This window comes from Loxodonta africana, chromosome 22 (assembly GCF_030014295.1).
Source record: "Loxodonta africana isolate mLoxAfr1 chromosome 22, mLoxAfr1.hap2, whole genome shotgun sequence".
Taxonomy (NCBI): Eukaryota; Metazoa; Chordata; class Mammalia; order Proboscidea; family Elephantidae; genus Loxodonta; species Loxodonta africana.
Genome location: NC_087363.1, coordinates 20294517 through 20317824, shown reverse-complemented (window position 1 = coordinate 20317824; position 23308 = coordinate 20294517). Strand labels below are relative to the sequence as shown.

The window sequence follows — 23308 nt, the reverse complement described above, 5'->3', positions numbered from 1 at the left end:
TTACAATACAGTTTAGTAAGTGGGTAGAAGTACAGTTACCAAACCAAGAAACGTCTTGAAAAAAGTAGGTTTCACTTTATTTACAAATCAGGCCACAACTTACAAAATTAAACCTAAGGAACAGTTTTAAACTAGCTGTACCAGATGAACCTTTGTTCATTCAGCATCATAGTAAGAAAACACTTGGTAAGGCAGATGGAGACAGACTATATATAAATACGCCAGACTTATGTAAGCTAGTTTGTCTTTATCCAGTTGAGATGTCCCTTTTTCTCCATGGGTTACTACAGATGGGCATTGAAGCCTAGCAGCTGTGTTACTTCTGACACATACCGTCTTCCAGGATATCCTGAGAAATGCTTACAGTTTAAAATTCTATTTTAATTCATATTTGAGATCTCCACATGTCTTCGGATTAAGCTGAATTTGCCTGTTGGGTCTGGAATATACCATTTTTCCCAAACATCAATATATGAGGCAGTTCTTCCCCATGGCTTAAAGTGCCCGTTCCAATGGAGTAACTTGGCAGCCTTTACAAACTGAGGTGAATATCGTTTTCCAGCACTGGAGCCTTACATTGAGAGAGAGAGACTTCAGTGATTGTACCAGTCATACACAAGGCAATGCCAAACCAGACTGCAGAAATAATGGCTATATCCCATCCCTGAACTAGTTCTCTAGACAGTTATAAAACCTTTATTTCTACTTACCAAGGTGGCGGACGTTCCACATAGGGTCAATAGTGGAATGCTGTTGATAAAATACTATCAGCAGGGGAGGTGTTGTGATGCTGCCAGCCAGGGTTCTGCTATACAGCCCCTCTCTTGGTGGGACAGAACAAATACGCTGTTAGTCAAGACTCCTGACAAAGTGAGGGCTGAAAGACTTCACACTGAGGCCAATTATATACTTACTCTACATTGAGTTTCATCCATTTTTCCAGCTGGTTCGTTATATTCTGTCGTTTCCATTCTGTCAGATTGGCAACAAAAACTCCAGGATTAAATGAGCAGGTACTGGCTTTCATGGAAAGTTTACGAATCCTTTCCTTTTTATAGTCAAGATATCCAATGTAATTGTACTAAGAGCATAAACAGAATGCACAGAATTCTTTAGCCAGTGAAGAAAAACAGCTGCTTGTTAATACTCCCTGTGCATCTCAGATTATTAACAAAAGGCCTATACAGAAAGCAAATGAAAATGACATTCAAGTCAGGAGAAAAGAAACCTAGATTTCAATATCTTAAGCCAAGAACTATGTCAAGTTCATGAACCAGGGAAAGCAGGCTTGTGTTTTGGGATGAAGTAACTAAAAAAAACCAACTAGAGGATGTAAAAGGCAGAAAAATGCACTAATCTTCTTGAATCTTTCGCCTCTTCCTCCTAACCTGTGTTACGGGGAGTGGGGTGTCTGTGCGAGGGATTTAATAAGTAATTTACCTGGTTTCCTGCTCCACGGATGACAACTTTAGTAGAGGCTGAATCACAATCTTCTGAAAATGCGGCTGCATGTCCTGGCTTTAGTGGTGTATTGTACAGGGCAAGGATATCACCTGAAATAAGGTGTGATTCCAGTTGCCTAAAGACTACCTGTTCCTCCCACTTCTCCCTACAGAGACCTTTCATAGAACAGCATAACTAAGACAACCACTAAAGCTCATGCTTTGGATTGAGAACAGCACTGATGGTGGCATTCTTTGGTACCTTGCACAATTACATCATCATCCATATATATGGCCTTCTTCGCACTGGGGACCAGAATTGGCAAGTAGAACCTTGCGAAGGTTAACTGTAAACAAGGAAACAGGCATTGAATAGGACATGTCAGTGGCTATGTTTTATTTACACAGAAACTTCAAGGATGCTCTCAGAACCCATGCAGGAGAAGATGGCCAAAGGACTCCTAATTAGAATTGCCCAGGCTTGGTTGCCAGGGAACTACTTGCACTGTACCCATAGTTGCCCAGGTCTTCCAATTATTTCCTAATAATTCTCCCAAGTGCAAACAAGGACGCATGGAACTCACTGGTTTTACAGATTCCCCCTGGTCAGGATCCTCCTTCACTTTCCCTTCCAAAAGTTTAGCGTCAAAATTCACTATTTTGTAATTGATGTTTTTCAGTGAACCACTGTTGAGCCAGGACCTGATGAAGAAAGCACAAAATTTCAGTTTTAAATAATGTCCCCAAACCAGAGCCTTATCTACGTGCCTTGTAATGAGGGCACCATGTAAGAGAAACCCTAGGGACCAAAGAGAACTCAAGAGTCAGTGTCTTTAAATCCCTCTCCTCTCAGCCTTGGTCTCCTCATTAGAAGTGAAGTGTTCCCACTCAAGTCCCTCCCTGAACTAAGATTTTCTGGTATTGCATGCTGCTCACATCAGCTTCACACTTAGGATCACTCTTCCAATGTGAACTGATGTAGGAAAATTCACTGTGCTAGACCATTCACCTCTTGTCCCTCCAAATACACTTGGGTAGAAAACGAGTCTCCAGTTATTAAAAAGCTGTTAACTAAATCAGGGCTTTGAACTGGATCTGCCGGCTGAGGAAAATGAAAGTAGAACGGACGTGAACTTCAAAATCTGAGTAAAACGGAATGGGAAAAATTGCAAGTTGAAGCCCCACTAGAAACCTAATCTCCCTCTTAGAAAACAAGGGCAGCATATTCGTTAGATAGCAACCAGATCTCTTGTCCGTTGGGTTTTGCACTGAGTTGGAAACAGCTGTGCCCTACTCAAAGATGGCAGCAGACCATGTTACTTTGAATGTGTGTCTGCTCTCCCGGTCCTGACAATAACCCAGTCTCACATATGAGGCTTGTGGAAGGGCTCACTATGCCTCTTCCGAGTCTCCCATTCCAGGGCTTCGACCTGTAACTTCTTCCATTCTGGTTATCACTCTGGATCACCCAGATTGTAAAAATTCAGGTCAGTTCTGGTTTTGCTTTGTCAGCCATGACTAAACCAGTTTGAAACCCTGCTATAAATTAACTTCTGGAACTGCCCATAAGCAAGCCAGTGTTCCCTAAAGAATTACTACACATTTTTCCTAGGTCCATTTCGAATCAGCATTTTGTGAACACAATGTTATTTCTGCAGTCTTACTTTAATGCAGTATTTGTTTCTATATTATTTTAGATTGGTTCTGAGTTTTTAAATTAGGAAAAATAATTCATAATAACTTTCGCAAACTGAAAGTACTGCCCTCTTTACCACGGAGAAAGCCACAAGGCCAGAAATGTTTTAGAACGTTGACAACCCTTAATCCAAAGCATTTCCAAAACATGGATAAGACTGCCCATCAAATTGGGTTTCTATTATTAACTGTAGTAACAATAGCAAAGACTTTACTGAGTGATTACTATCTGCTAGTATCTCATTTGTTTGATACAAAATTCTCTAAGTTGGATATTTTCACCCCATATTTATAGATCTATAAATGGGCTCCAAGGGGTTACGTAATGCTTCCCAAATCACTCAGTTTGTGGGCTAGGATTTGCATCAGGGTCTGTATTCACAACTTTACCACACTGTTCCTCTCGAGTCCCTTCCCACTCTAGGCCATGAAATAGAACAGGAATAAAAAAACACTCAAAAAACATATCTGTGAGATAAGGAGCCTGTACAGGATGTACGTCAATATACTGCTTCCTCATCGAGAAATCTTACTACCAAAAAAAATATCCGCGGGAGTTAACGGTGTGCATAGTTGGCTGATACTCTGAAACAAGCTCCTTATATTGTTTCTACTATCGTGGGACATGCTTAGGATACAAGCACATGGGAAAACCATGTCATACGTATAGTTTATATGTGGTATAATCTCAATTGTATAGAAAAAAGAGTTCCTGGATTGGCACCTGGACTGCTCTAGAGTATCTTCTAGAAGTAGCACCAGGCAAGCTGAGCTCACCGGAGATGGTCCACTGTATCGTTGAGTGTAACAATGTAGAAAATCACATTGGAGCGAGTGTTATGCTGAATGCTGTTTATGGCCGCAATGGCCCCCCCGAGCCTGTCTTCAGATGCAGCAATGACCACAGGAATCTCCTCATGACTCCCACCTACTGCATGTCGGGGAGCATTTGGGATAAAGTCTATGGGCTGAAGCCCCACAATTCCTGAATCTGAAGAACACACACAAAGAAGGCAATGAAACAAAGACAATCTGATGAGCTTTTGACACAGAGTCCAAGATATGAAAAGGGGTAAAGTGAGGATTATGGTACGGATTTATTCATTCTTTCCTGTTAGAACATTAAATGTATAGCCCAGAAATTGTTTTTCTATATGTAATCTTTTGGAAAAATGAAAAAAGCATTTTACAAAATATGGCAACAGCACTCTGATACACTACTGGTGGGTGTAGAACAGAATGTATTTTGGCCATTTGCATTAAGTGCCTTAAACAAGTACATGACCTTGATGCAATAATTCCTCTTGTCACCTCTCTTAAGGACAAAATCTGAAATGTAGTCAAAAGCCACATTTTTATTTATAATTGTGAAAACCTGGAAACAGACAAAATTAGTGTTTTTTAAACCATGAGTCATGTCCCATAAGTAGGCATAAAATCAATTCAGTGGGTCACAATCAGAATTTGAATAGAAAAAGTTTCTGGACTGGAAAAATTAGAACAGACAAGAAAATATCAGAGTGCGCTGCACAATGCAAGGGCAAGTATTGTTCTGTGAGTCTTTCTTTTTGCCTTTTATAATATATTCATTTGTCCTTTCACTCATTCGTTCAACACTGCCCATTATGTGCCAGGCACTATTATAAACACTGGGATTAGAGCCATAAAAAAAGACACAAATTCTTACCATCATGGAGGGTAGACAGACAGTAAGTAAATACACATATGTGTGCTATATATTATGCATTTCTTATAGTGGCATTGCCATCAAAACATTTTGAAAGTCACTGCACTAAAAAAGCCTTTTTCCTGTGGAAACCATTAAGTAAACTGGCACTGAAATTATACATAAAGAATTTCTATCATGATGATGTGCTGATGACATGATCTTACAGAAAAACATGTTTATAGTTTATATGTAGTATAATCTCAACTGCATAGAAAAAATGGGGGAAAAAAGACTAGAAAAGACTAAACCAAAATTGTAATAACCATTATCTCTAGGTGAGGAGATCATTCATTGAACTAGTATTTTTTGAGTACCTTCTATGTACCAGCCACCAGTCTTAGGCACAAGATAAAGCAAAATGAACAAAACACTCCTTATGGAGCATAAATTTTTTTAATAAAAACTATAAATTTTCCACAGTGAACATGCATTATTTTATATCAGCATGTATATACACACATATTATTATAAAACATGCTACCAGAGCACTCAGTGACAAGCCAGGGAAGGCTTTTCTTTCTCTGGCCAACTATGGTGGGTGGCAATCTGAAAATGATTTCTGATAAACTCCCTGCAGCCTCAAACGTACCAATACCAAGGCAGAGCAGTATGCATGACTAATTTAAAATAACTGGCTATGGGATTATATGAGTTTTTGGATCAGCCGACAAGCATTTATAGTTCTGTTTTATTACTGGAGTCCCACTAATGTGGTTCCACAGGTAAAGGAAAGTAACCAGACTACCACTCTAGTGAAAAGAACAGGCATCAAACGGCACCTGCACGTGCCTGCCCCCACCTACGTACAGAAAGCCCTGTGCGGAGGGCAGCTCTGTGAGGAGACAGTAGCCCACAGGGACTCCTCTGTGGCCTCTGAATTGGGAATCTCCAGTCAGATCAAACCCCTGGCAAACAATGGCACGACAGGGAGAAGAAAAGTGGGGGGCACCTCAAGAGCACAGTGAGTCCCCACTATGCCTTTCCCAGAGTCTTTAACAGCTTTTGTAAGGGCAACAGGAGAACCTTCTTTTTCTTTCACAGTGATGTAATTTAGGGTGTGGGACACAGAGCTCTAAGTCCTCAACAGATGGACAGCATTAGTAAGGGTTCCCATACCTGAAGCCTCGTTCCTTAGCAAACTGCTCAGTCCAAGGAAGTTACGGTGCAAAACCAGTAAGAAGAGAGCAACAGCCAGGACCAAGATGATGATGTTCACTGAAGGAGGGGAAAGCCTGCATTATATCTCTTTAGCTTTTTTTTTTTAAATTGTTATAAAAATCATCTCTCTAGCTTTGACTGGATATAAAAACAATGTAACTTGTAAAAACAGCTTACCTTTACGGAATGACATCCTTCTTTTCTGTCTTATGTAAGCATTAGTTATCAACCCTACAAAACAAAAACAAGCCCCTAAAGTTATTAAGCACATGAGAATGGCCATCGAAATGCCTGAACGTTTTTATTCAGGTAGAAAGAAGTTCATAATATATTTTCCACCAGAAATTCATTTTGAATTAAGTTTCCAAGACCAAATTTGGGATCTGAATTCACAATTTTTTTTTTAGAGTATTCATGATAACAAAATATTTCCAAAGTACTTGGAGATATACATAGCCTTAGCTCTATACAAGAACCAGCATTATCATTCATTATGTGGTATGAGAGGAAATGCAAAAGGAATTCTACAAAAGGAAAATCTGGGGTCGAACCACTAGAGAGGTTAGCTAGATTACTAACTGCAAGGTTGGCGGTTTGAATCCACCCAGTGGTGCCATGGAGGAAAGGTCTGGCTATTTACTTCTGTAAGACTACAGCACTGAACACCCTATGGAGTACAGTTCTACTCTGAAACACGTGGGCTCACCGGAGTCACAATGGACGGCAACAGATTTTTTGGTTTTAACCACTATAGCCACCGCCTATCTGTCCTATCTGTCAGTTTGTCACACTGTGTTGCTATGATGCAAGAAACTACACAATTAGTATTTTGAATACCATCAGGGTCACCCGTGGTGGACAGGTTTCAGCAGAGCCTCCAGACTAAGAAGAAAGGCCTGGTGATCTACTTCGAAAAACTGGCCGAGAAAACCTCACGGGTAACGACAGAACATTGTCCGATACAGGGCTGAAAGACGAGCCCGTCGGGTCGGAAGGCACTCAGAACACGACGGGGCCCGTCGGGTCGGAGGCACTCAGAACACGACGGGGCCCGTCGGGTCGGAAGGCACTCAAAGCACGACGGGGCCCGTCTGGTCGGAAGGCACTCAGAACACGACGGGGCCCGTCGGGTCGGAAGGCACTCAGAGCACGACGGGGCCCGTCGGGTCGGAAGGCACTCAGAGCACGACGGGGCCCGTCGGGTCGGAAGGCACTCAGAGCACGACGGGGCCCGTCGGGTCGGAAGGCACTCAGAGCACGACGGGGCCCGTCGGGTCGGAAGGCACTCAGAGCACGACGGGGCCCGTCGGGTCGGAAGGCACTCAGAGCACGACGGGGCCCGTCGGGTCGGAAGGCACTCAGAGCACGACGGGGCCCGTCGGGTCGGAAGGCACTCAGAGCACGACGGGGCCCGTCGGGTCGGAAGGCACTCAGAGCACGACGGGGTAAGAGCTGCCTCCTCAAAGTAGAGTCGGCCTTAGTGATACCGGTGAAGTAAAGCCTTTAAGACCTTCATTTGCTGATCTGGCTTGACTCAAAATGAGAAAAAACAGCTGCAAACATCCCTTACTAATAAAAACGTAGAATATACTAAGTATGAATCAAGGAAACATGGAAATCATAAAAAATGAAATGGAACACTTGAAGATATTCTAGACATTAGTGAACTCAAACAGCGGTACTGCCATTTTGAATGCCACAATCATACGATCTACTGGGAACAACAAACTGAAGAGGAACAGTGCTAAATTCACTGTTACAAAGAACAGTCTGAGATCGATCCTAAAGCACAACACTATCAGTGATATCCACATGCCTATGAGGAAGACCAATTAATGCAATTATTAAACAAATTTACTCACCAACCACAAACGCCAAAGATGAAGAAACTGAAGATTTTTATGACCTGCTATAGTCTGAAATTGATCAAAAATGTGTAACCTAAATGCACTGATAATTACTGGTGATTGGAATGCAAAATTGGAAACAAAGAAGGATGAGTAGTTGGAAACTATGGACTTGGTGACAGAAATAACACTGGAGATAGCGTGATGGAATTCTGCTAAGAGCAATGACTTATTCACCATGTGGAACAGGTTTAAAATTCTCACAGAATCCATACTTAGTGGAGAAGTTGAAGTTGGATAATTCCCAGAGACAATGGGCCTAGGTAGTCCTCGAAACCATAAGCACTTTAGCTTACTCTGCAAAGGAATGTTTGTTTTGAGTATTGTGCTCTTTTCAAAAGAATTATCTCTAAGCGATTAAACTGGCAATAGCAACTCAAAGTTAGACGAGATGCTAGACTTTAGGGCTGATCACTCATTATTTGTTTTTCAAGAAATGTTGTGTGAAATCCTGCACATTTACAAGTTATTTTGTAACTTCTGTGTTTTTTTGACTCTGTGAAGACATTCAACTGTGTGGGTCATAACAAAGAATAGCAATTCCAGAACATTTAATTGTGCTCAGCAAACCTGCATACAGGACAAGAGGCAGTGGTTTAAACAGAACCTGGGGATACTGCATAGTTCCATATTAGAAAAGATATGCAGCAAGGCTGTATCTTTTCACCTTACTTATTCAATCTGTATGCTGAGCAAATAATCCAAGAAGCTGGACTGCATAATGAAGAATGGGGCATCAGGATTGGAGAAAGACTCACTAACAACCTGTTATATGCAGATGACATAACCTTGCTTGCTGAAAATAAAGACAACCTAAAGCACTTACTGATGAAGGTCAAAGACTACAGCTTTTAGTATGAATTACACCTGAACATGAAAAAATGAAAACCCTCACAACTGGACCAATAAGCATCATGATAAATGAAGATGAATTTACAGTTGTCAATGATTTACCTGGATCAACAATCAACATTCATGTCAAACAATCAAATGACATATTGGGTAAATCTGCTACCAATGACCTTTTTAAAGTTCTAAAAAGCAAAGACGTCACTTTGATGACTAAGGTGTGCCTGACCCAAGCCATGGTGTTTTCAGTTGCCTCATATGCACGTGAAAGCTAGATAATGAAAAAGGAAGACAGAAGAATTAATGCATTCAAATTGTGGCGTTGGTGAAGAATAATAAATATACCATGGACTGCCAGGAAAATGAACAAATCAGTCTTAGAAGTAATACAACCAGAATGCTCCTTAGAAGCAAGGATGGTGAAACTTAGGCTCACTTACTTTGGACATGTATCAGGAAAGATCAATTGCTAGAAAAAGACACCATAGTTGGTAAAGTAGAGGGTCAGCAAAAACAAGGGAAATGGACTGACACGACAGCTGCAAGAATGGACTCAAACATACCAAAGATCATGAAGATGGCACAGGACCTGGAAAGGTTTCACTCTGTTACACATAAGGTCGCCATGCATCAGAGCTGACTCAAAAGCAGCTAACCACCACCACCACTATAGAAATGTTTTCCCAATGAATTTCTTTTTTACTTAGAATTCCTAGTTAAATTAGACATGGACTCAGTGCTCTATGACCAACTAACCTGAGGTCTTAACTTCAGTACAAAACACTGCTGTTCCAAGTTGTACCCTATCAACCTTTGATGTAAGTGTCCTCAGGGAAAAGAACATTTTCCAAATTCACTTGATAAAATGACAAAGCTAGAGCACAGAAATGTAATTACAAAAATTCACAAAACCCAATCTTGATATCAAAAGTTTAAAGTGCTATTCTCAAAAATTAAAAATCTGCTAAAAGAAAAATTGAATGTCTCCCTGGGACTTCATCTCTTTTGGTTAACAGCCCATCTCTTAAGAAAATGGTGTTTAATATTGTCACTCTGCCCCCTGGCTTGTCCTCCCCAGTTGATCTGATGCCTCTGCACTTTCTCAAAATAAATAATTCAATGGAAACAAGACTGTAGGTGGAGCTAAATTTATTACACACTTAGGTTTCATAACAATCTGCAGGTAATGCTGTCTTACCTTCTTAAAAGACAGATTTTATGCAACCAGGACATTGCAACCCTACATTTGAGACCTTTAACCCTTTTTTACTTTTTCTTCTCCCACGGTATATCTAACATTTACATAACACTATTAATTTTTACTTTTTTACTAAGCACTATTAATTTTTACTAAGCACTTACAAAAACAGTATATTCTAAGAATCAAAGTAAGCTTGATTTCATCTTAGGTAAACTGTGTGTATCAGGCACTTAACTTCTCAAGGCTTTTGAAAAGAGGAGAAATGGTGAAGAGCTGTTTAAAAAACTGGCAATCACAGGCCAGATTACAAATTTGGCAGAAAATAATTCAAATTCTCAAAGAGCAAACACACACTCATTTCACAGTATATGTGAAGTACATCATACCAGTGAATTTCTTCTCTAATGAAAACACCCTGAGCCAAGTGTCTCTATCACACTGTGGGCTGAACTTTACCTATGGAAGCTGGAGAAAATGATCTCATTCAAGATAAACTTAAATCCTACCTAAGTTAATGAAACAAGGGATGGTGTTTTAGCTCATCAACTTCCAGTAACAAATGGTTACAGGTAGTATGTGGACTGAAAGGCATATGAATTTGTACTATTACAGTGAGCTGGACACAAGACAAACACACTCCTAGCAAGTATTTGGTGTCTTTGGAAGATGCCACCTACTTCTAAAACTCTTCCACAGTTACCTACGTACAAAACGCCAATTATCATGGATTATGTCTGATCTTTTCCCTTTACTCTTCCTGGTAACAGAGCTTGACTGATCTGGTTACAAGGAATTCTCAAGACAAAACTGCAGGTAGACCCTGGATGTGTAAAAGTAGCTAAATTTTTTGTAGGAGTGCCCAGTTGTATACAAGGTGATCAGCAACATTCAACTGTTAGTTCTCTATGAAAATTGGTAATTCTTTTGCTTAAGAATTATAAAACCTCCACATTCCCAAATCATTCACAAAAACAAAACACAAACAGGCCCAGGGTGGGATACCCAGAAATGTGGGTGAAGAAACCTTAGGAGAAGAGAACATTTTATTTTCTTTAACTTGTCGGTTACCTGTATTTGCACCCACACTCTTAACAGCTGTGTCTTTTCTGCTTTCTCCCCTACTTTACTGGGGATCAAGTGCTCCCATGAAATCCTGTAACTGTTTCCATGCCGCAACATCATCAACCTCTTTCCCTCTGTCATTATAACTATCATTACACCATCATGCTCTGGTATTTTCCACTTAATTTAAAAAATAAAAAAATAAAAAAGACTCACAGATCTATTTCTCTGCTCTCCCTCCCTCTAAAAGCCTGAACGATTTAAAGTCTCTAGCTCCACTTCCTCTCCTCCCATGCTCTCTAGCCTCCTTCAACCAGACTTCTGTCCTTACTGCTCCATTCACACCAAAGACCAAGATCATCTTCCTATCCTCCTTTTACTCATCTCCTCAGTAGCAATCAGCAGAAGTTGACCATTATGAAATGATCTCATTTATTTGTGTCTTTGTTTATTTCTGTCTTCCCCTATGAGAATGTAAGGTCCCCGGGTAGTGCAAACAGTTTGCACTTGTCTAATCTAAAGGTTGGTGGTTCAAACCCACCCAGCTATACCATGGAAGAAAGGCCTGGTGATGTTTCCATAAAGATTACATCCAAGAAAACCTTATAAAGCAGTTCTACTCTGTAACACATGAGTTACCACGAGTCAGAATTGATTCGATGGCTATGGGTTTGGTTTTTTTCCTACTAGAATGTAAACTCCATGAGAAGAGGGACCCCAGTGAAAGTGTTTGCTGATATATTCCCACCACCTAAAACTATGTCTGGCAAACAGAAGTAGGCACGTGATATTTGTTGAATGATCTTGTTACTCTAAGAGAAAGGCTAGTTTTCAGCTCAAAAAGAGAATGTAATCCTTGGTAATAATCATGAAAACAAATTCCAGCATAGGTATAAATGTGGATTCCAACGGAGCTCTAACAGCACCTGACAGGCAATGCCCTTTTCCAGTCTTTATAGCTCAAGTACCATAAAGTCTCCACAGCAGCTGTCACCCTCCAAAGTGCATTTGAAGGGAGACAACACAGAGGGACAAGTCTATTTACATACAACGGTTAGAGGATCTGTTAAAACACACCAAGATATAAATACACAGCATCAAAAGGAGTCCAGCAGAAACTCCTGCCACCCCTCTCTGTTTCTGCCTTCCCCATGCACTGGCTGCTCCTGAGGTAGGAAAAGGGTCAAGCATTTTACTGTCATGCTTAAAAGCTGGAAGGCACTGAAGATACACATTCACCTTCTCCTACCTCTTCATCTGGTTAATTCCTACATGGCTCTCAGGAGTCAAGGGAGCCTCCCCCAGCCTCCACAACGGGCTGCACCTTCCCGGAGCTCCCACATCTCTCGGTTTCCCTTGCTGTTGTTAGTTGCTGTGGAGTCAATTCTGACTCACGGGGACCCCATGTGTGCAGAGCAGAACTGCTTCATAGGGTCTTTAAGGCTGTGACCTTTTGGAAGCAGATGGCCAGTTCTGTCTTCCTCTAAACCACCAACCTTTCTGCTAGCAGTCAAGCTGCTACACCGTTTGGGCACTCCCTGCTCTAGGGCTAATCCTGCTGTTGTGTATTTCTGGGGTTGTGTGGCTCGCTCTCTTGACACACTTTGGGATCTACAAAGGCAAGGCCTGGTCTTGGTCAAAGCCTGGGCCCACTGCCTGGCACACAGAAGGTGCCTGTGAATATTTACTGAGTGCATGCTCTGTCCTACAGGGTCTCTCTGAGTCGGAATCCACTCGACAGCATGGGTTTGGTTTTTGCATGAATGAGAGCGACGGCCACAAACCACCCTGCCCTGGAAACGCCTAGAATCCCACGGTCTGTGCCCAACCCTTACATGCAATACCAGCAGAATCCAGAAAGCCAGCTGGTATCCACAGGTCTGGGTTCCCCAGAAAGATTCTCCCTGAAATGTGGGCACTTCACCTAGCAGACAGCAACGTTCTAAGCTTTTGAGATCTACAGCAGTCTCGAGAGAGGTGCAAAGCGAACCCCTGGCTGGCCTCTATCGGGAAAGTCCGGTCTGGGTCTGTGACGGGCAGGTAAAGAAGAGGATCGTGCCGGTGGGCGGAACTGGGGAGCCTCAGGTGGGAACTCAATTCTGTGCTGGTGCGAGGGGCGGCCAAGGCACGGGATCCCCTCTTGAGGATGTGGCCTGGGGTGGTCACCACTAAATTCTAGGGGTACAATGGTACCTTCTGCTTAGGAGTGATCCGGATGTCTTGTGACGACGCCTCGGGCTCGGAGAGACCCCGGGTTAGGTCTCCTGCAAGCCGTTCTCCCCAGAGGCTCGCCGCGGGCCGCCCTTACCTGCAGTCAGAGGAGGAGCCGCCGACGCCGCCGCCGCCGCCGCCCGCGCCCCGGCCCGCCCCGCCAGCTCAGCGGCCTCGCCGCAGGCCCCGGAGCCCGGCCCGCCGCCGGGCCGCCCAAGTCCTCCGCACTCCGCGACGCACACGCCCGTCCACTCGCTCCGAGGACGCCGCGCAGTCCCACAACCCCCGGCCCGCCGGCTGCTCCAACTGCGAGAACGTCGCGCGGAGCAGGCGCCGCGGGGCAGCCCCTCCACAGGGGTCCTCACAGAGAAAGCCCGTCGTCATGGAGACGCGGCACGCGCCAGCGGCCGAGAGGTCTAGGAGGTGCGGCCGAAGACGGTTTGAGAGACCGGGGCCGCGGGTCCCGCCACCCAACGGCACTGACGGGGAACCCGCCTCGGGCGCGCAATGTCTCAGCCCGGCCGCCGCCGTTCCCGCCTCACCCCTCGCGGGCGGCGCGCCGAGCTACAGCCAGTTCTGCCAGCACACGTCGCCTAGCGACGGCGCGGGGCGGGGCCACGGGCAGGCTCCGGCCTTCGGAGACATCCGCTTCCGGGACCGCGGCCATCACACTCCCCGGCTCGGCAGGACCGCCAGGCTGTACGCAGGCCCGGACTCCTGCCCCGAGCGTTTCTGAGTCGCTGCTGCTCTCGCCCCGCTGCTCGCCGTCTGCGCTGCCCCGCCGGTCTTCTCAGGCAGTCATGTTGGAGGCTCTGGGCTCGCTGCCCACGCAGATGGTGAGGGCGGGGCGGGGCACGGGACCCCTGCACGCCGCTCCTGAACCCGGCAGCTCCCAGCCCCTTCCTGAGCGCCGGCCCCGTGCAGCGCGGTTACCTTCCAGCCTCTCTCCTGAGCTGTGCCTCCGTCCTTTCCTCTTCCCCGGCCAGGATCCCCCTACCCATGCTCCGTTAGGATGCTCGTTTGCCCCGGGAAACCCAGAACTGGGCTCCTTGCCTGTGTCTTCGAGGGCGTCCTTAATGTTGAGATTGTCCCGCGCCGAAGCTGTGAGGCCAGGGCAGGAAGGTGCCTCCTCGGTGGTGGAGCCAATGCCTTTGCTCTCTTTCGTCTCTAGGATTACAAGGGCCAGAAACTAGCCGAACAGATGTTTCAGGGAATTATTCTTTCTTCTGCAGTAAGTATTGATTTTGTAGCCACCTTTTTTTTCCTTCCCAGCGTGGCTGTATTTAATATACTGTTTGTTTGTTTTTAGATAGTTGGATTTGTCTATGGGTACGTGGCTGAACAGTTCGGATGGACTGTCTATATAGTTATGGCCGGATTTGCTTTTTCGTGTTTGGTAAGAAATTTGTTGGGTGTTTGGGTGTTAGTGGCACCTGTCTGAAAATTGGGTTGATTTTGTTGGAACTAGTGTAGTTGAGAACCAGCAAGTTCTCAACTAGCCATCGTTTCCTTCCTCCTTTCCCATCAGTTTCCTCTTACTGTCATTGGGAAAGTCGGATGCCAGATAGTGTCAGATGGTGTGAGCTGCATAAAAGGATAAGCATTTTCTTTGGCAGCTTCTCCAAGCAGCAGTCTTAAGGTCGAAGCTAGCAGGAATGTTTCAAGGCTCTCACATTGCCCCCTCACTTTTCTTTGAGCTGTTAAAGCTGTTCATTTAAACAGTGAGGCTTGTTTCCATCCTCTTAACAGTATCTTGTCTGAGTGGTGACAGCTTTCATAGGGATAGCAATATGTTTATTTTTATACTTTTAGCATAGGAGTCATCTGGGAATCAGGCATTATATGTTATGCTCCTTTAAGCTTTAATGGCTATAACTGATGCATTTTCTCTCTGTTTTGGCCCAGCTGACACTTCCCCCATGGCCCATCTATCGCCGGCACCCCCTCAAGTGGTTACCTGTTCAAGATTCTGGAACAGAAGACAAGAAACCAGGGGATAGAAAAATTAAGAGACATGCTAAAAATAACTGATGGGAGTTTTTGTGGTTCATCTTTACTATAGCACCTGCTTTGAGTGAGCTAAATTGCTTTCCTACTTGAAACATGCATTAAAAACCACCTACATTCTTATGGCACAGCTGTGTGTAGGTTGAGTTTTCTTTATATTTCATTTCTAACCCAGTTGGGTTTTGATTTATAAACATTTTAGCCCCTCTTCATAATCCTTCTCTGAAATGGAGAACAGAAAACGCAAGTATGCAAATTTCTTTCAGGTCTACATAAATATGAAGAATAAATGCTCAGAAATGATAGTACAATTTAACTCTCAAAGTTCTATAATTGAGTAAACCGTTTAATGTTTTCAATTAAAACTCACAGTGCAGGTCTGAGTCTAAAGGGTCTTTTTTTCGTTTTTGTTCTGCAAGCAAGACTATTAGTAAAAACCAGACTTAGAAGTCTGCTGTCCTGAAAGTATCAGTTAGTACCATTTCTATTCTTTTCTGTACCTGCAAGTTCCAAATGTATGTTTCTTAACAACAGCAAGTGCCTATGAAAAAAACTCCCTAATGTAAATTTGTGGTAAAATAAAACTTTGTACCAATGAAATAAGGCTGTTGTTAAGCAGAAAACATTTAATCCATGCTTTGCTTGGGGTAGACCAAAGAGAAAATCCAGAAAGCTGTAAATTTCTTCTTAAAATTTCCAGGAGGCCGAAGAGAAAAATATGGCTGTCTTAAATCTGCATCTGTCTCTTATGGTACGAGTCATAGTGGAGTAGGGCCTACCATACTCCAATATGACCTCATGTTAACCAACTACACCTGCAAGACATTATTTCCAAATGACATTTCACAGGTACCAGGAGTTAGGACTTGAACATTTTTTGGGGGGCGGGGGGACAGAAATCAACCCATAACAGACCAATACTCTTCCTTTCAGAAATTGACAGATGAAGTGGACAGGAGATAAAGAGTTTTGCACTTACTGTTCCTGTGCCTTGGAACAGCTTCCCTCAGAAATACATGACTTTCTCCCTCCTCTCATTCAGGTGTCTACCCAGATGTCACCAGAGAGCCCTTCCTGACTATCCAATTAAAGTGGTATGCCCATCACTCCCAATCCACTTAACCTACTTTACTTTTTATGGCACTCAGCATACATCACGGTATATATTTATCTGCCGATTCTCCCACTAGAAGGTAAGCTCCATGGGAACAGGGACTGTTCTGCTTGCTGCTGCTGGCCTAGCACCTACAACAGTACATGACATGATAGGTGCTCGGTACATATTTATTGAATGAATGATACAGAGCTGTGCTGTGCAATATAGGGCCACTAGTCACGTGTCTGTTTAAATTTAGTTAGGATTAAATTAAAAATTAAGTTCCTCAGTCCAACTAGGCACATTTCAAGGGTTTAGTAGCCACATATTGCTAGTGATTAATTTATTGAAAAGCACAGATACAGAACAGTTCCATCACCACAAAAAAATTAATCAGGTCTGATACAGGAGGTTACGATAGTATTGAACAGATAAGCAGTTTTGTGCACAATAGAGAATTCACATTCACATTCACATTTATCGAATGCCCATAGCACCCTTCCAATAATGGATCATACACTGAAGCCACAGGGAAAACAATTCTGAGAAGTAAAGATTGTGCAGATTGTATTCAGTAACAATACTGCATTGTAGCTGGAGTTCAAAGCAAAAAGAACAGAACTTCTTAGCTTTCTAAGTTTGTGGAAATAAACAAAGATGAAAAATAAGCATTCAACTGAAGAAAAAACCACAAAATAGCCAGAAGAGAGTGGGATGAAAACCTGATGAATAAGCAAAGTAAGAACACACACTATAGAAATAAAGTGTGGGGGACATTTTTTCTTAATTCTGAGAAAATATGTACTGATACTAATAAGTTAGAAAGTTTAAGTAAAAGGAGTAACTTTTCAGAAAAATGTGGATTTCCAAAACATGTAGGAGGTGAATAGTTCAAGAAAACCAACAGTCTGCCAAAGATTTGCTCCAACTGGGCATTGGGACTAGGGTTTTATAAGTTGAGTTCTAACAAACCCTTCAAGGTAAAAATAAGAGGCCTCAGAAACCAGGCTGTCAGCACTGTAAGGGTAAGAGGTACTCTGTTTTATTCATGACTGTATTTACTACTGAATCCCCAGCACCTGGTATGTGCCTGGCACATAGTAAACACTCAATAAAAATCTGTTAAATGCCTGGAAAAGGAACATTTTCATTAGAGTATTGTGTGTATATGTAATTTTCAAAGAAATATGAATTTTCAAATTATTAAAACAAAATGTTTCTGAGCAGTATTCCTTTTTACAGTTCCTTGGATACTGAAGTGAAAATTTACTAAACAAGACAAAAACTATTCCTTAGATGAGCATTACCCCTTATTAAACAACTAATAAAATATATACAAGCTTTATATTTAAAACTTGAGAAGACAATACCCTGATGTAAATGAAGACAAACTTCAGGAGACAAACATTAAATATATCCAATGTAACTAAAACGATCTGGACTTTACTTACAAACTGATTACTTCCGAAAAGAATTAGTATTTAAGAAATGTTTTATCCAATGGAAACAAATCTAATAAAACCAGTATGTAATAACATTGATTTACAAAACCAAAATATGTCTTAGTTTCACTTCTTATATGTCCTAAATGAGGTTCATATTACATAAAAATATTAAACATCAGTGTGTTAAAAAAGGAATTTTATTGCTCAAGAACTGTATACAACTTATTCAAATTTATTCTCAGAACAGTGAATTGACATTTAAAAAAAAAATTTATCAGCTACCATCTAATATTAACAAAAACAAATATCACTGGATATATGTCATTTGTTTCTCCTACTGCTTTTATCACTACAGTTCAATATGAAACTTCTATTTATGGCCCTGTTTTCAAGCTAATTAGTACCTTAAAAAAATAAAGTTCTAGATATAAAATTGGTAGTTTAAGGCTCAGTAAACAATAAGCAAACAAATGTCTTATAGATTTTTCCTTATAAAAAAGAATATGATACCCATGGGATTTTTCTTTCTTTTGAGCTTGCTTCATATTACTCTGTTGTGTCCCAACTGTTTTGCAGTAAGAAAACCCCAAAAAGGACACTGAACGACCTCTAAGCCATTGTTAACGGGTTTGTTTGCTTTTATTTTTAAGTGAAAAATCTTTGAAAATAAGTCTTTAGCTCTGGCAGGAGATTAGAACAAATTCTCAAAAATTCACATTTTCTTCAAAAAATTTCAACTGGCGAACTTTCACACCGTAAGCCGTATACTTTTCACCCAAGTGCTCCCGCAAATGTACCTATTTGGGAAACAGATAAAAAAGAAAATCAATATGTAATATTAAAAAAAAAAAAAGCTTAGAAGGGCTTTTGTAAGCACGATGTTAAACGTAGAAATAGTATGAGAAAATACTAACAGTTCTGTTTACATAAATTTTAGAACTTCCATGTGTCAAAGAGAGAAACAGCAGATATCTTGCTTTTTGAGTTTTTCCTCACCCACTAAACCAAATATTCACTTTGAAGAAATCCCTGACCAAAATTAATCTGCCAGCAACTTTTCTGTTGCAAATTTTTTCTTTCCTTCTACAAGTCAGGTTTACTAAATTTGAATTTCAAAAGAGATGGCTGAGTGGAGGGGCAGAGACTGTATTGTGAACTGATATCCATTGGGAGGGTAAGATTCAATCATATTAAGATAGCCAACGGTTTATCTTACATATTTCTTCCTCCTTTTCTCTATGGAGTCCTAGTGGTACAGTGGTTAAGAGCTCAGGCTGCTAACCAAAAGGTCAGCAGTTCAGATCCACTAGCTGTTCCCTGGAAATCCTTTGGGGCAGTTCTACCCCTGACCTATAAGGTTGCTGAGTTGGAATTGACTCAAAGTCAATGAGTTTGGTTTAGGTTTTTCTTCTCTTCATAAGCCTCATTGTACCTACTTTCTTTGAACCATTTGTTTTCTCTGGAATCAAAGTGGTTTCCTTATATGGTCTCTTCAGATTTAACAGACAATGGATAGTTATAAAAGTATCCATTGTAAGTATGTTAGGAAACCACGATTAAAGAAGTATCAAGAATCCTGTATCCAGGAAAGCTGCCTCTCAATAATGAAGGCAAAATAAAGATATTTCTAGATAAAAATGGACAAAATTTGTGGCTAGCAGACCCACCTTACAAAAAATGCTAAAGGAAGATCTTCAGGCTGAATGGAAGGGACCCTGGACAGCAATTCAAATCCACATGAAACTACAAAGAGTACTCGTAGAGGTAATTATGTAATTACAGGAAAACAGTATAAATGCATATTTCTTCTTAATTGATTAAAAAAGCAACTGTATAAAACAATACATATATAATGTATTTCTGGGTCTATAACATATACAAATGTAATATATTTGCCAAAAACAGCATAAGGAAACAGGTGGGAGCAAAGCTGTACTGGGCTAAGGAAATGACTGCAGGTGGTAAAATTCACAGGAACAAATAAAGAGATCCAGAAATGTTAAATAAGGCTAATATAACAAAAGCTATAAATATATACTTCTCCTCTAAACTTTTGTTTTTCCTTTTAAATTTTGTTTACTTTGTTATCGAGAATACACACAGCAAAACATACACCAAATTCAAAAGTTTCTGCATGTACAGTTTAGGGACATCGATTACATTCCACAACTTGTACAACCATTCTCACCCTCCTTTTCTGAGCTACTTCTCCCTCATTAACAAAAACACAGCCCCCTAAGGTTCCTGTCTTTCTAATCTTTTGAGTTGCTGTTGTCAATCTGATCCCATATAGTTATTAAAATAGCACTACTCAAGGCAGACCTTTTTTTACCAGTTAAACTATTGTTCACTTTTAAGATGAATCTGGGGATATTTTTGGTTTAAGGTTTAAAGATTATCTCAGGGCAATAGTTTCAGGGGTTTATCCACCCTCCATGGCTCTAGAAAGCCTAGAGTTCATGAGAATTTGAAATTCTGTTTTACATTTTCCCCTTTTGATCAGGATTCTTCTATGGAATCTTTGATCAAAATGTTCAGTAAAGGTAGCTGGGCCCCATCCAGTTCTGGTCTCATGGCAAAGGAGGCAGTTATGCATGGAAGCAATTAGCCACACATTCCGTAAAAAAAATTTTTATTCCTGACTCTACTTTTCCCTCTGTTCCTCCTTGTAGACTAAGGGGGAGGTACTGCTGAACTGGAGTACAGTGGCATAACTGTAAGTCTCTTAGAGGTTTTGCTATGCTGATACCTCATGAGGCTCAGAGCAAGGCAATAATCTTCTCTTGGTTGAATTTTATTAAAGGCCAGAAAAGGTAAAGCCAAGACAACTTTTGGAGAACTTGACCAGATCAGATGGACACGTGCAGCAGACCTGAGTGGCTGGTTCTTGAGGAACCTCGCCCTGAGGACTCTTAGCCCTATTGAAGCACTAATTGTTAATGTCTATTTTGGACTGGTAAAATGATTGGGAGGGGGAAGTTATACTCCAAGAGTGTGGCCTGTGGTGTGATGGATTGCTTCTACATGGCCTTTCTCACCATGATCTTCTAACTTCCACCAAAAGACTGGATGGAACTATGCACATAAGGTGCTTGTGGCCCACCAAGGGGATTGGACAGCTTGCTAATAATACAAATAAGGTGCATGGCACCATTTTGGGGGTGGGAACATGCAAATAAGGTGTATGGAACCCTAATGAGGGGATTGGTCAGTTTTCCCATCCCACTATGCTTAAAATGAGCTATCCCAGAGGCAGAAAGGGGGATATCTCATTTCCACTGAGAAAGAGGAGCTAAGAGTGGAGCACGTCCTTTGGACTGGGATCCCTGTCCTGAGAACCTCCTAGACTCAGGAGACAGAGAGCTGTAGCATGGGAGACGGTGGGAGCTGGCAAGAAGCAGTGGCAAAAAAATGGTGGCAGAACCAAGAACAGGCAGGGACAGCATGGTAGGCCTCCCAGCTCACAGAGCAAGAAAGCTGAGTGCCTTTGGGCAGAAGGCTTGCTAGCAGAGTAGGGTGCTCTGGGTGCTTGGTGGAGCTAGGTTTGCTGACCCACAGAGAGGGAGAGCTGAGCACCTTCGGGCAGGTGGCTTGCTGGCAGAGTGGGGCACTATTTGACAGAGTCATGTTTGCCGACCCATGGAGCTAGGGAGCTGAGAACCTTTGAGCCAAGGCTTCTTGGCAGAGCAGGGTGCTTCTGGGCACTTACCAGTGGAGCTAAAGAGCTTTGTTATAATCCAAGAAGCTGGACTGTATGAAGAACAAGGCATCAAGATTGGAGGAAGACTCATTAACAACCTGTGTTATGTAGATTACAACCTTGCTTGCTGAAAGTGAAGAGGACTTGAAGCACTTACTGATGAAGATCAAAGACTATAGCCTTCAGTGTGGATTACACCTCAACATACAGAGAACACCTCACAAGTGGATCAATAAGCAACATCATGATGAACAGAAAAGATCGAAGTTGTCAAGGATTTAATTTTACTTGGATCCACAATCAACGCCCATGGAAGCAGCAGTCAAGAAATCAAATGACACATTTTACTGGGTAAATCTGCTGCAGAAGACCTCTTGTAAAGTGTTAAAGAGCAAAGATGTCACCTTGAAGACTAAGGTATGCCTGACCCAAGCCATGGTGTTTTCAATCACTTCATATGCATGCGAAAGCTGGTCAATAAATAAGGAAGACCGAAGAAGAACTGATGCCTTTGAATTATGGTACTGGCAAAGAATACTGAATACACCATGAGCTGCCAAAAGAATAAGCGAATCTGTCTTGGAAGAAGTACAGCCAGAATGCTCTTTTCCTTTAGAATCAAGGATGGTGAGGCTACGTCTCATGCACTTTGGAAGTGTTATCAGGAGGGATCACCCCCTGGAGAAGGATATCATGCTTGGTAAAGTAGAGGGTCAGTGAAAAAGAGGAAGACCTTCAACAAGATGGAGTGAGACAGTGGCTGCAGCAATGGGTTCAAGCACAACAATGACTGAGAGGATGGCACAGGACTGGGCAGTGTTTCATTCTGTTGTATACAGGGTCGCTATGAATCTGAACCTACTTGATGGCACCTAACAACAACAAAGACCTTTGTAACACTTGCCTGAGCAGGGCAGAGGCAAGGCTGAGGGGCTGAGGGCCAGAGAGAGGCGTGCCCATGGGCATGGCTGAAAAGAGGCTGTCCTGATTGAAGAACTATATCCTGAGTTGTTCCTGATCCTGAATTGTAACCTGTTATTTTTTATTCCCTAATAATCATGAGGATTGTCTGTGAGTTCTGTGTGGCTACGGCAACAGATGATTGAACCCAGTAGAGAAGTAGAGAGGGCCATGGGAGGGAAAGCTGGTGTCAGATTTTGTAAAAAGGGTGGATGTATGTTTGACCTCCACCTCATAGGAATCCACCTCATTGGGCTGTTGCTGCTGATAATGATTCTTCCCCTCGTGAAGTTTGTGATCAGATGCCCCGTGCCACCATTTTGGCTAGTAGTTGAATGTTTAACTGTTTGGGCCCTCAATATTCAGAATGTAAAAAAACTCTCAACTTTTTAAAAAAGATATATAAAGCAAAAAGTATAATAATGTAATGTTGGGTCCATAACATTTATAGGTTAATATGTATAACAATAATATCATAATAAGGGGAAAAGAGAATAGAGCAGAACAGAAGTAACGTTTCTATATCTTACTGGGATTAAGTTAGTATAAATCTGAAGTGGAGTCTCGTAAGTTAAGATGTATATGGTAAGTCTTACAGCAACTAGGAAATAACTAAAAATACATATAATGAAAAAACTTATTACGAAAATTAAAATGCTACAGTAAAAATCTTTGCAAATCATATATCTTCTTGTTAGTTGCTGTCAAGTTGATTCTGACTCATAGTGACCCTGTGTGTGGCAGAGTAGAACTGCTCTATAGGGTTTTCAAGGCTGTGACCTTTTGGAAGCAGATCACCAGGCCTATCTTCTGAGGGGCCTCTGAGTGGGTTCTAAGAGCCAACTT

At 42.0% G+C, this 23308-nt stretch overlaps 3 protein-coding genes across 8 annotated transcripts in view; 1 reads left to right on the top strand and 2 right to left on the bottom strand.

Annotated features, from left to right (window-relative positions):
- Positions 1 to 55: 55 nt before the first annotated feature.
- GLT8D1 (glycosyltransferase 8 domain containing 1) lies at positions 56 to 13414 on the bottom strand. 3 transcript variants are annotated; one of them, XM_010589749.2, is made up of 10 exons: positions 13352 to 13414; positions 6202 to 6255; positions 5983 to 6081; positions 3915 to 4128; positions 2027 to 2144; positions 1705 to 1789; positions 1441 to 1553; positions 915 to 1081; positions 711 to 823; positions 56 to 571 (listed from the first exon to the last, which is right to left on the bottom strand). In XM_010589749.2, the coding sequence occupies exons 2-10, from the start codon at positions 6215 to 6217 to the stop codon at positions 381 to 383; spliced, it is 1116 nt and encodes a 371-aa protein (XP_010588051.1). In that variant the 5' UTR covers positions 6218 to 6255; positions 13352 to 13414; the 3' UTR covers positions 56 to 380. The 3 variants fall into 3 exon arrangements, with proteins under 3 accessions (XP_010588051.1, XP_003409895.1, XP_023403400.1); XM_003409847.4 differs by lacking the exon at positions 13352 to 13414 and adding an exon at positions 13237 to 13345; XM_023547632.2 differs by lacking the exon at positions 13352 to 13414 and having other exon boundaries at positions 6202 to 7085.
- A 529-nt stretch (positions 13415 to 13943) lies between these two features.
- SPCS1 (signal peptidase complex subunit 1) lies at positions 13944 to 15389 on the top strand. The gene is made up of 4 exons (XM_010590111.2): positions 13944 to 14090; positions 14426 to 14485; positions 14564 to 14650; positions 15160 to 15389. Exons 1-4 carry the CDS (start codon positions 14055 to 14057, stop codon positions 15283 to 15285), a joined length of 309 nt encoding a protein of 102 aa, XP_010588413.2. The 5' UTR covers positions 13944 to 14054; the 3' UTR covers positions 15286 to 15389.
- The window catches only part of NEK4 (NIMA related kinase 4), a 44813-nt gene continuing 36663 nt past the window's right edge, over positions 15159 to 23308 (bottom strand). For all 4 annotated transcript variants that reach the window (XM_003409845.4, XM_064274397.1, XM_064274396.1 and 1 more), the window contains one exon: positions 15159 to 18599. In XM_003409845.4, coding sequence (XP_003409893.2) covers positions 18507 to 18599 — 93 coding nt within the window. In that variant the 3' untranslated portion in view covers positions 15159 to 18506. The remainder of the gene's footprint in view (positions 18600 to 23308) is intronic.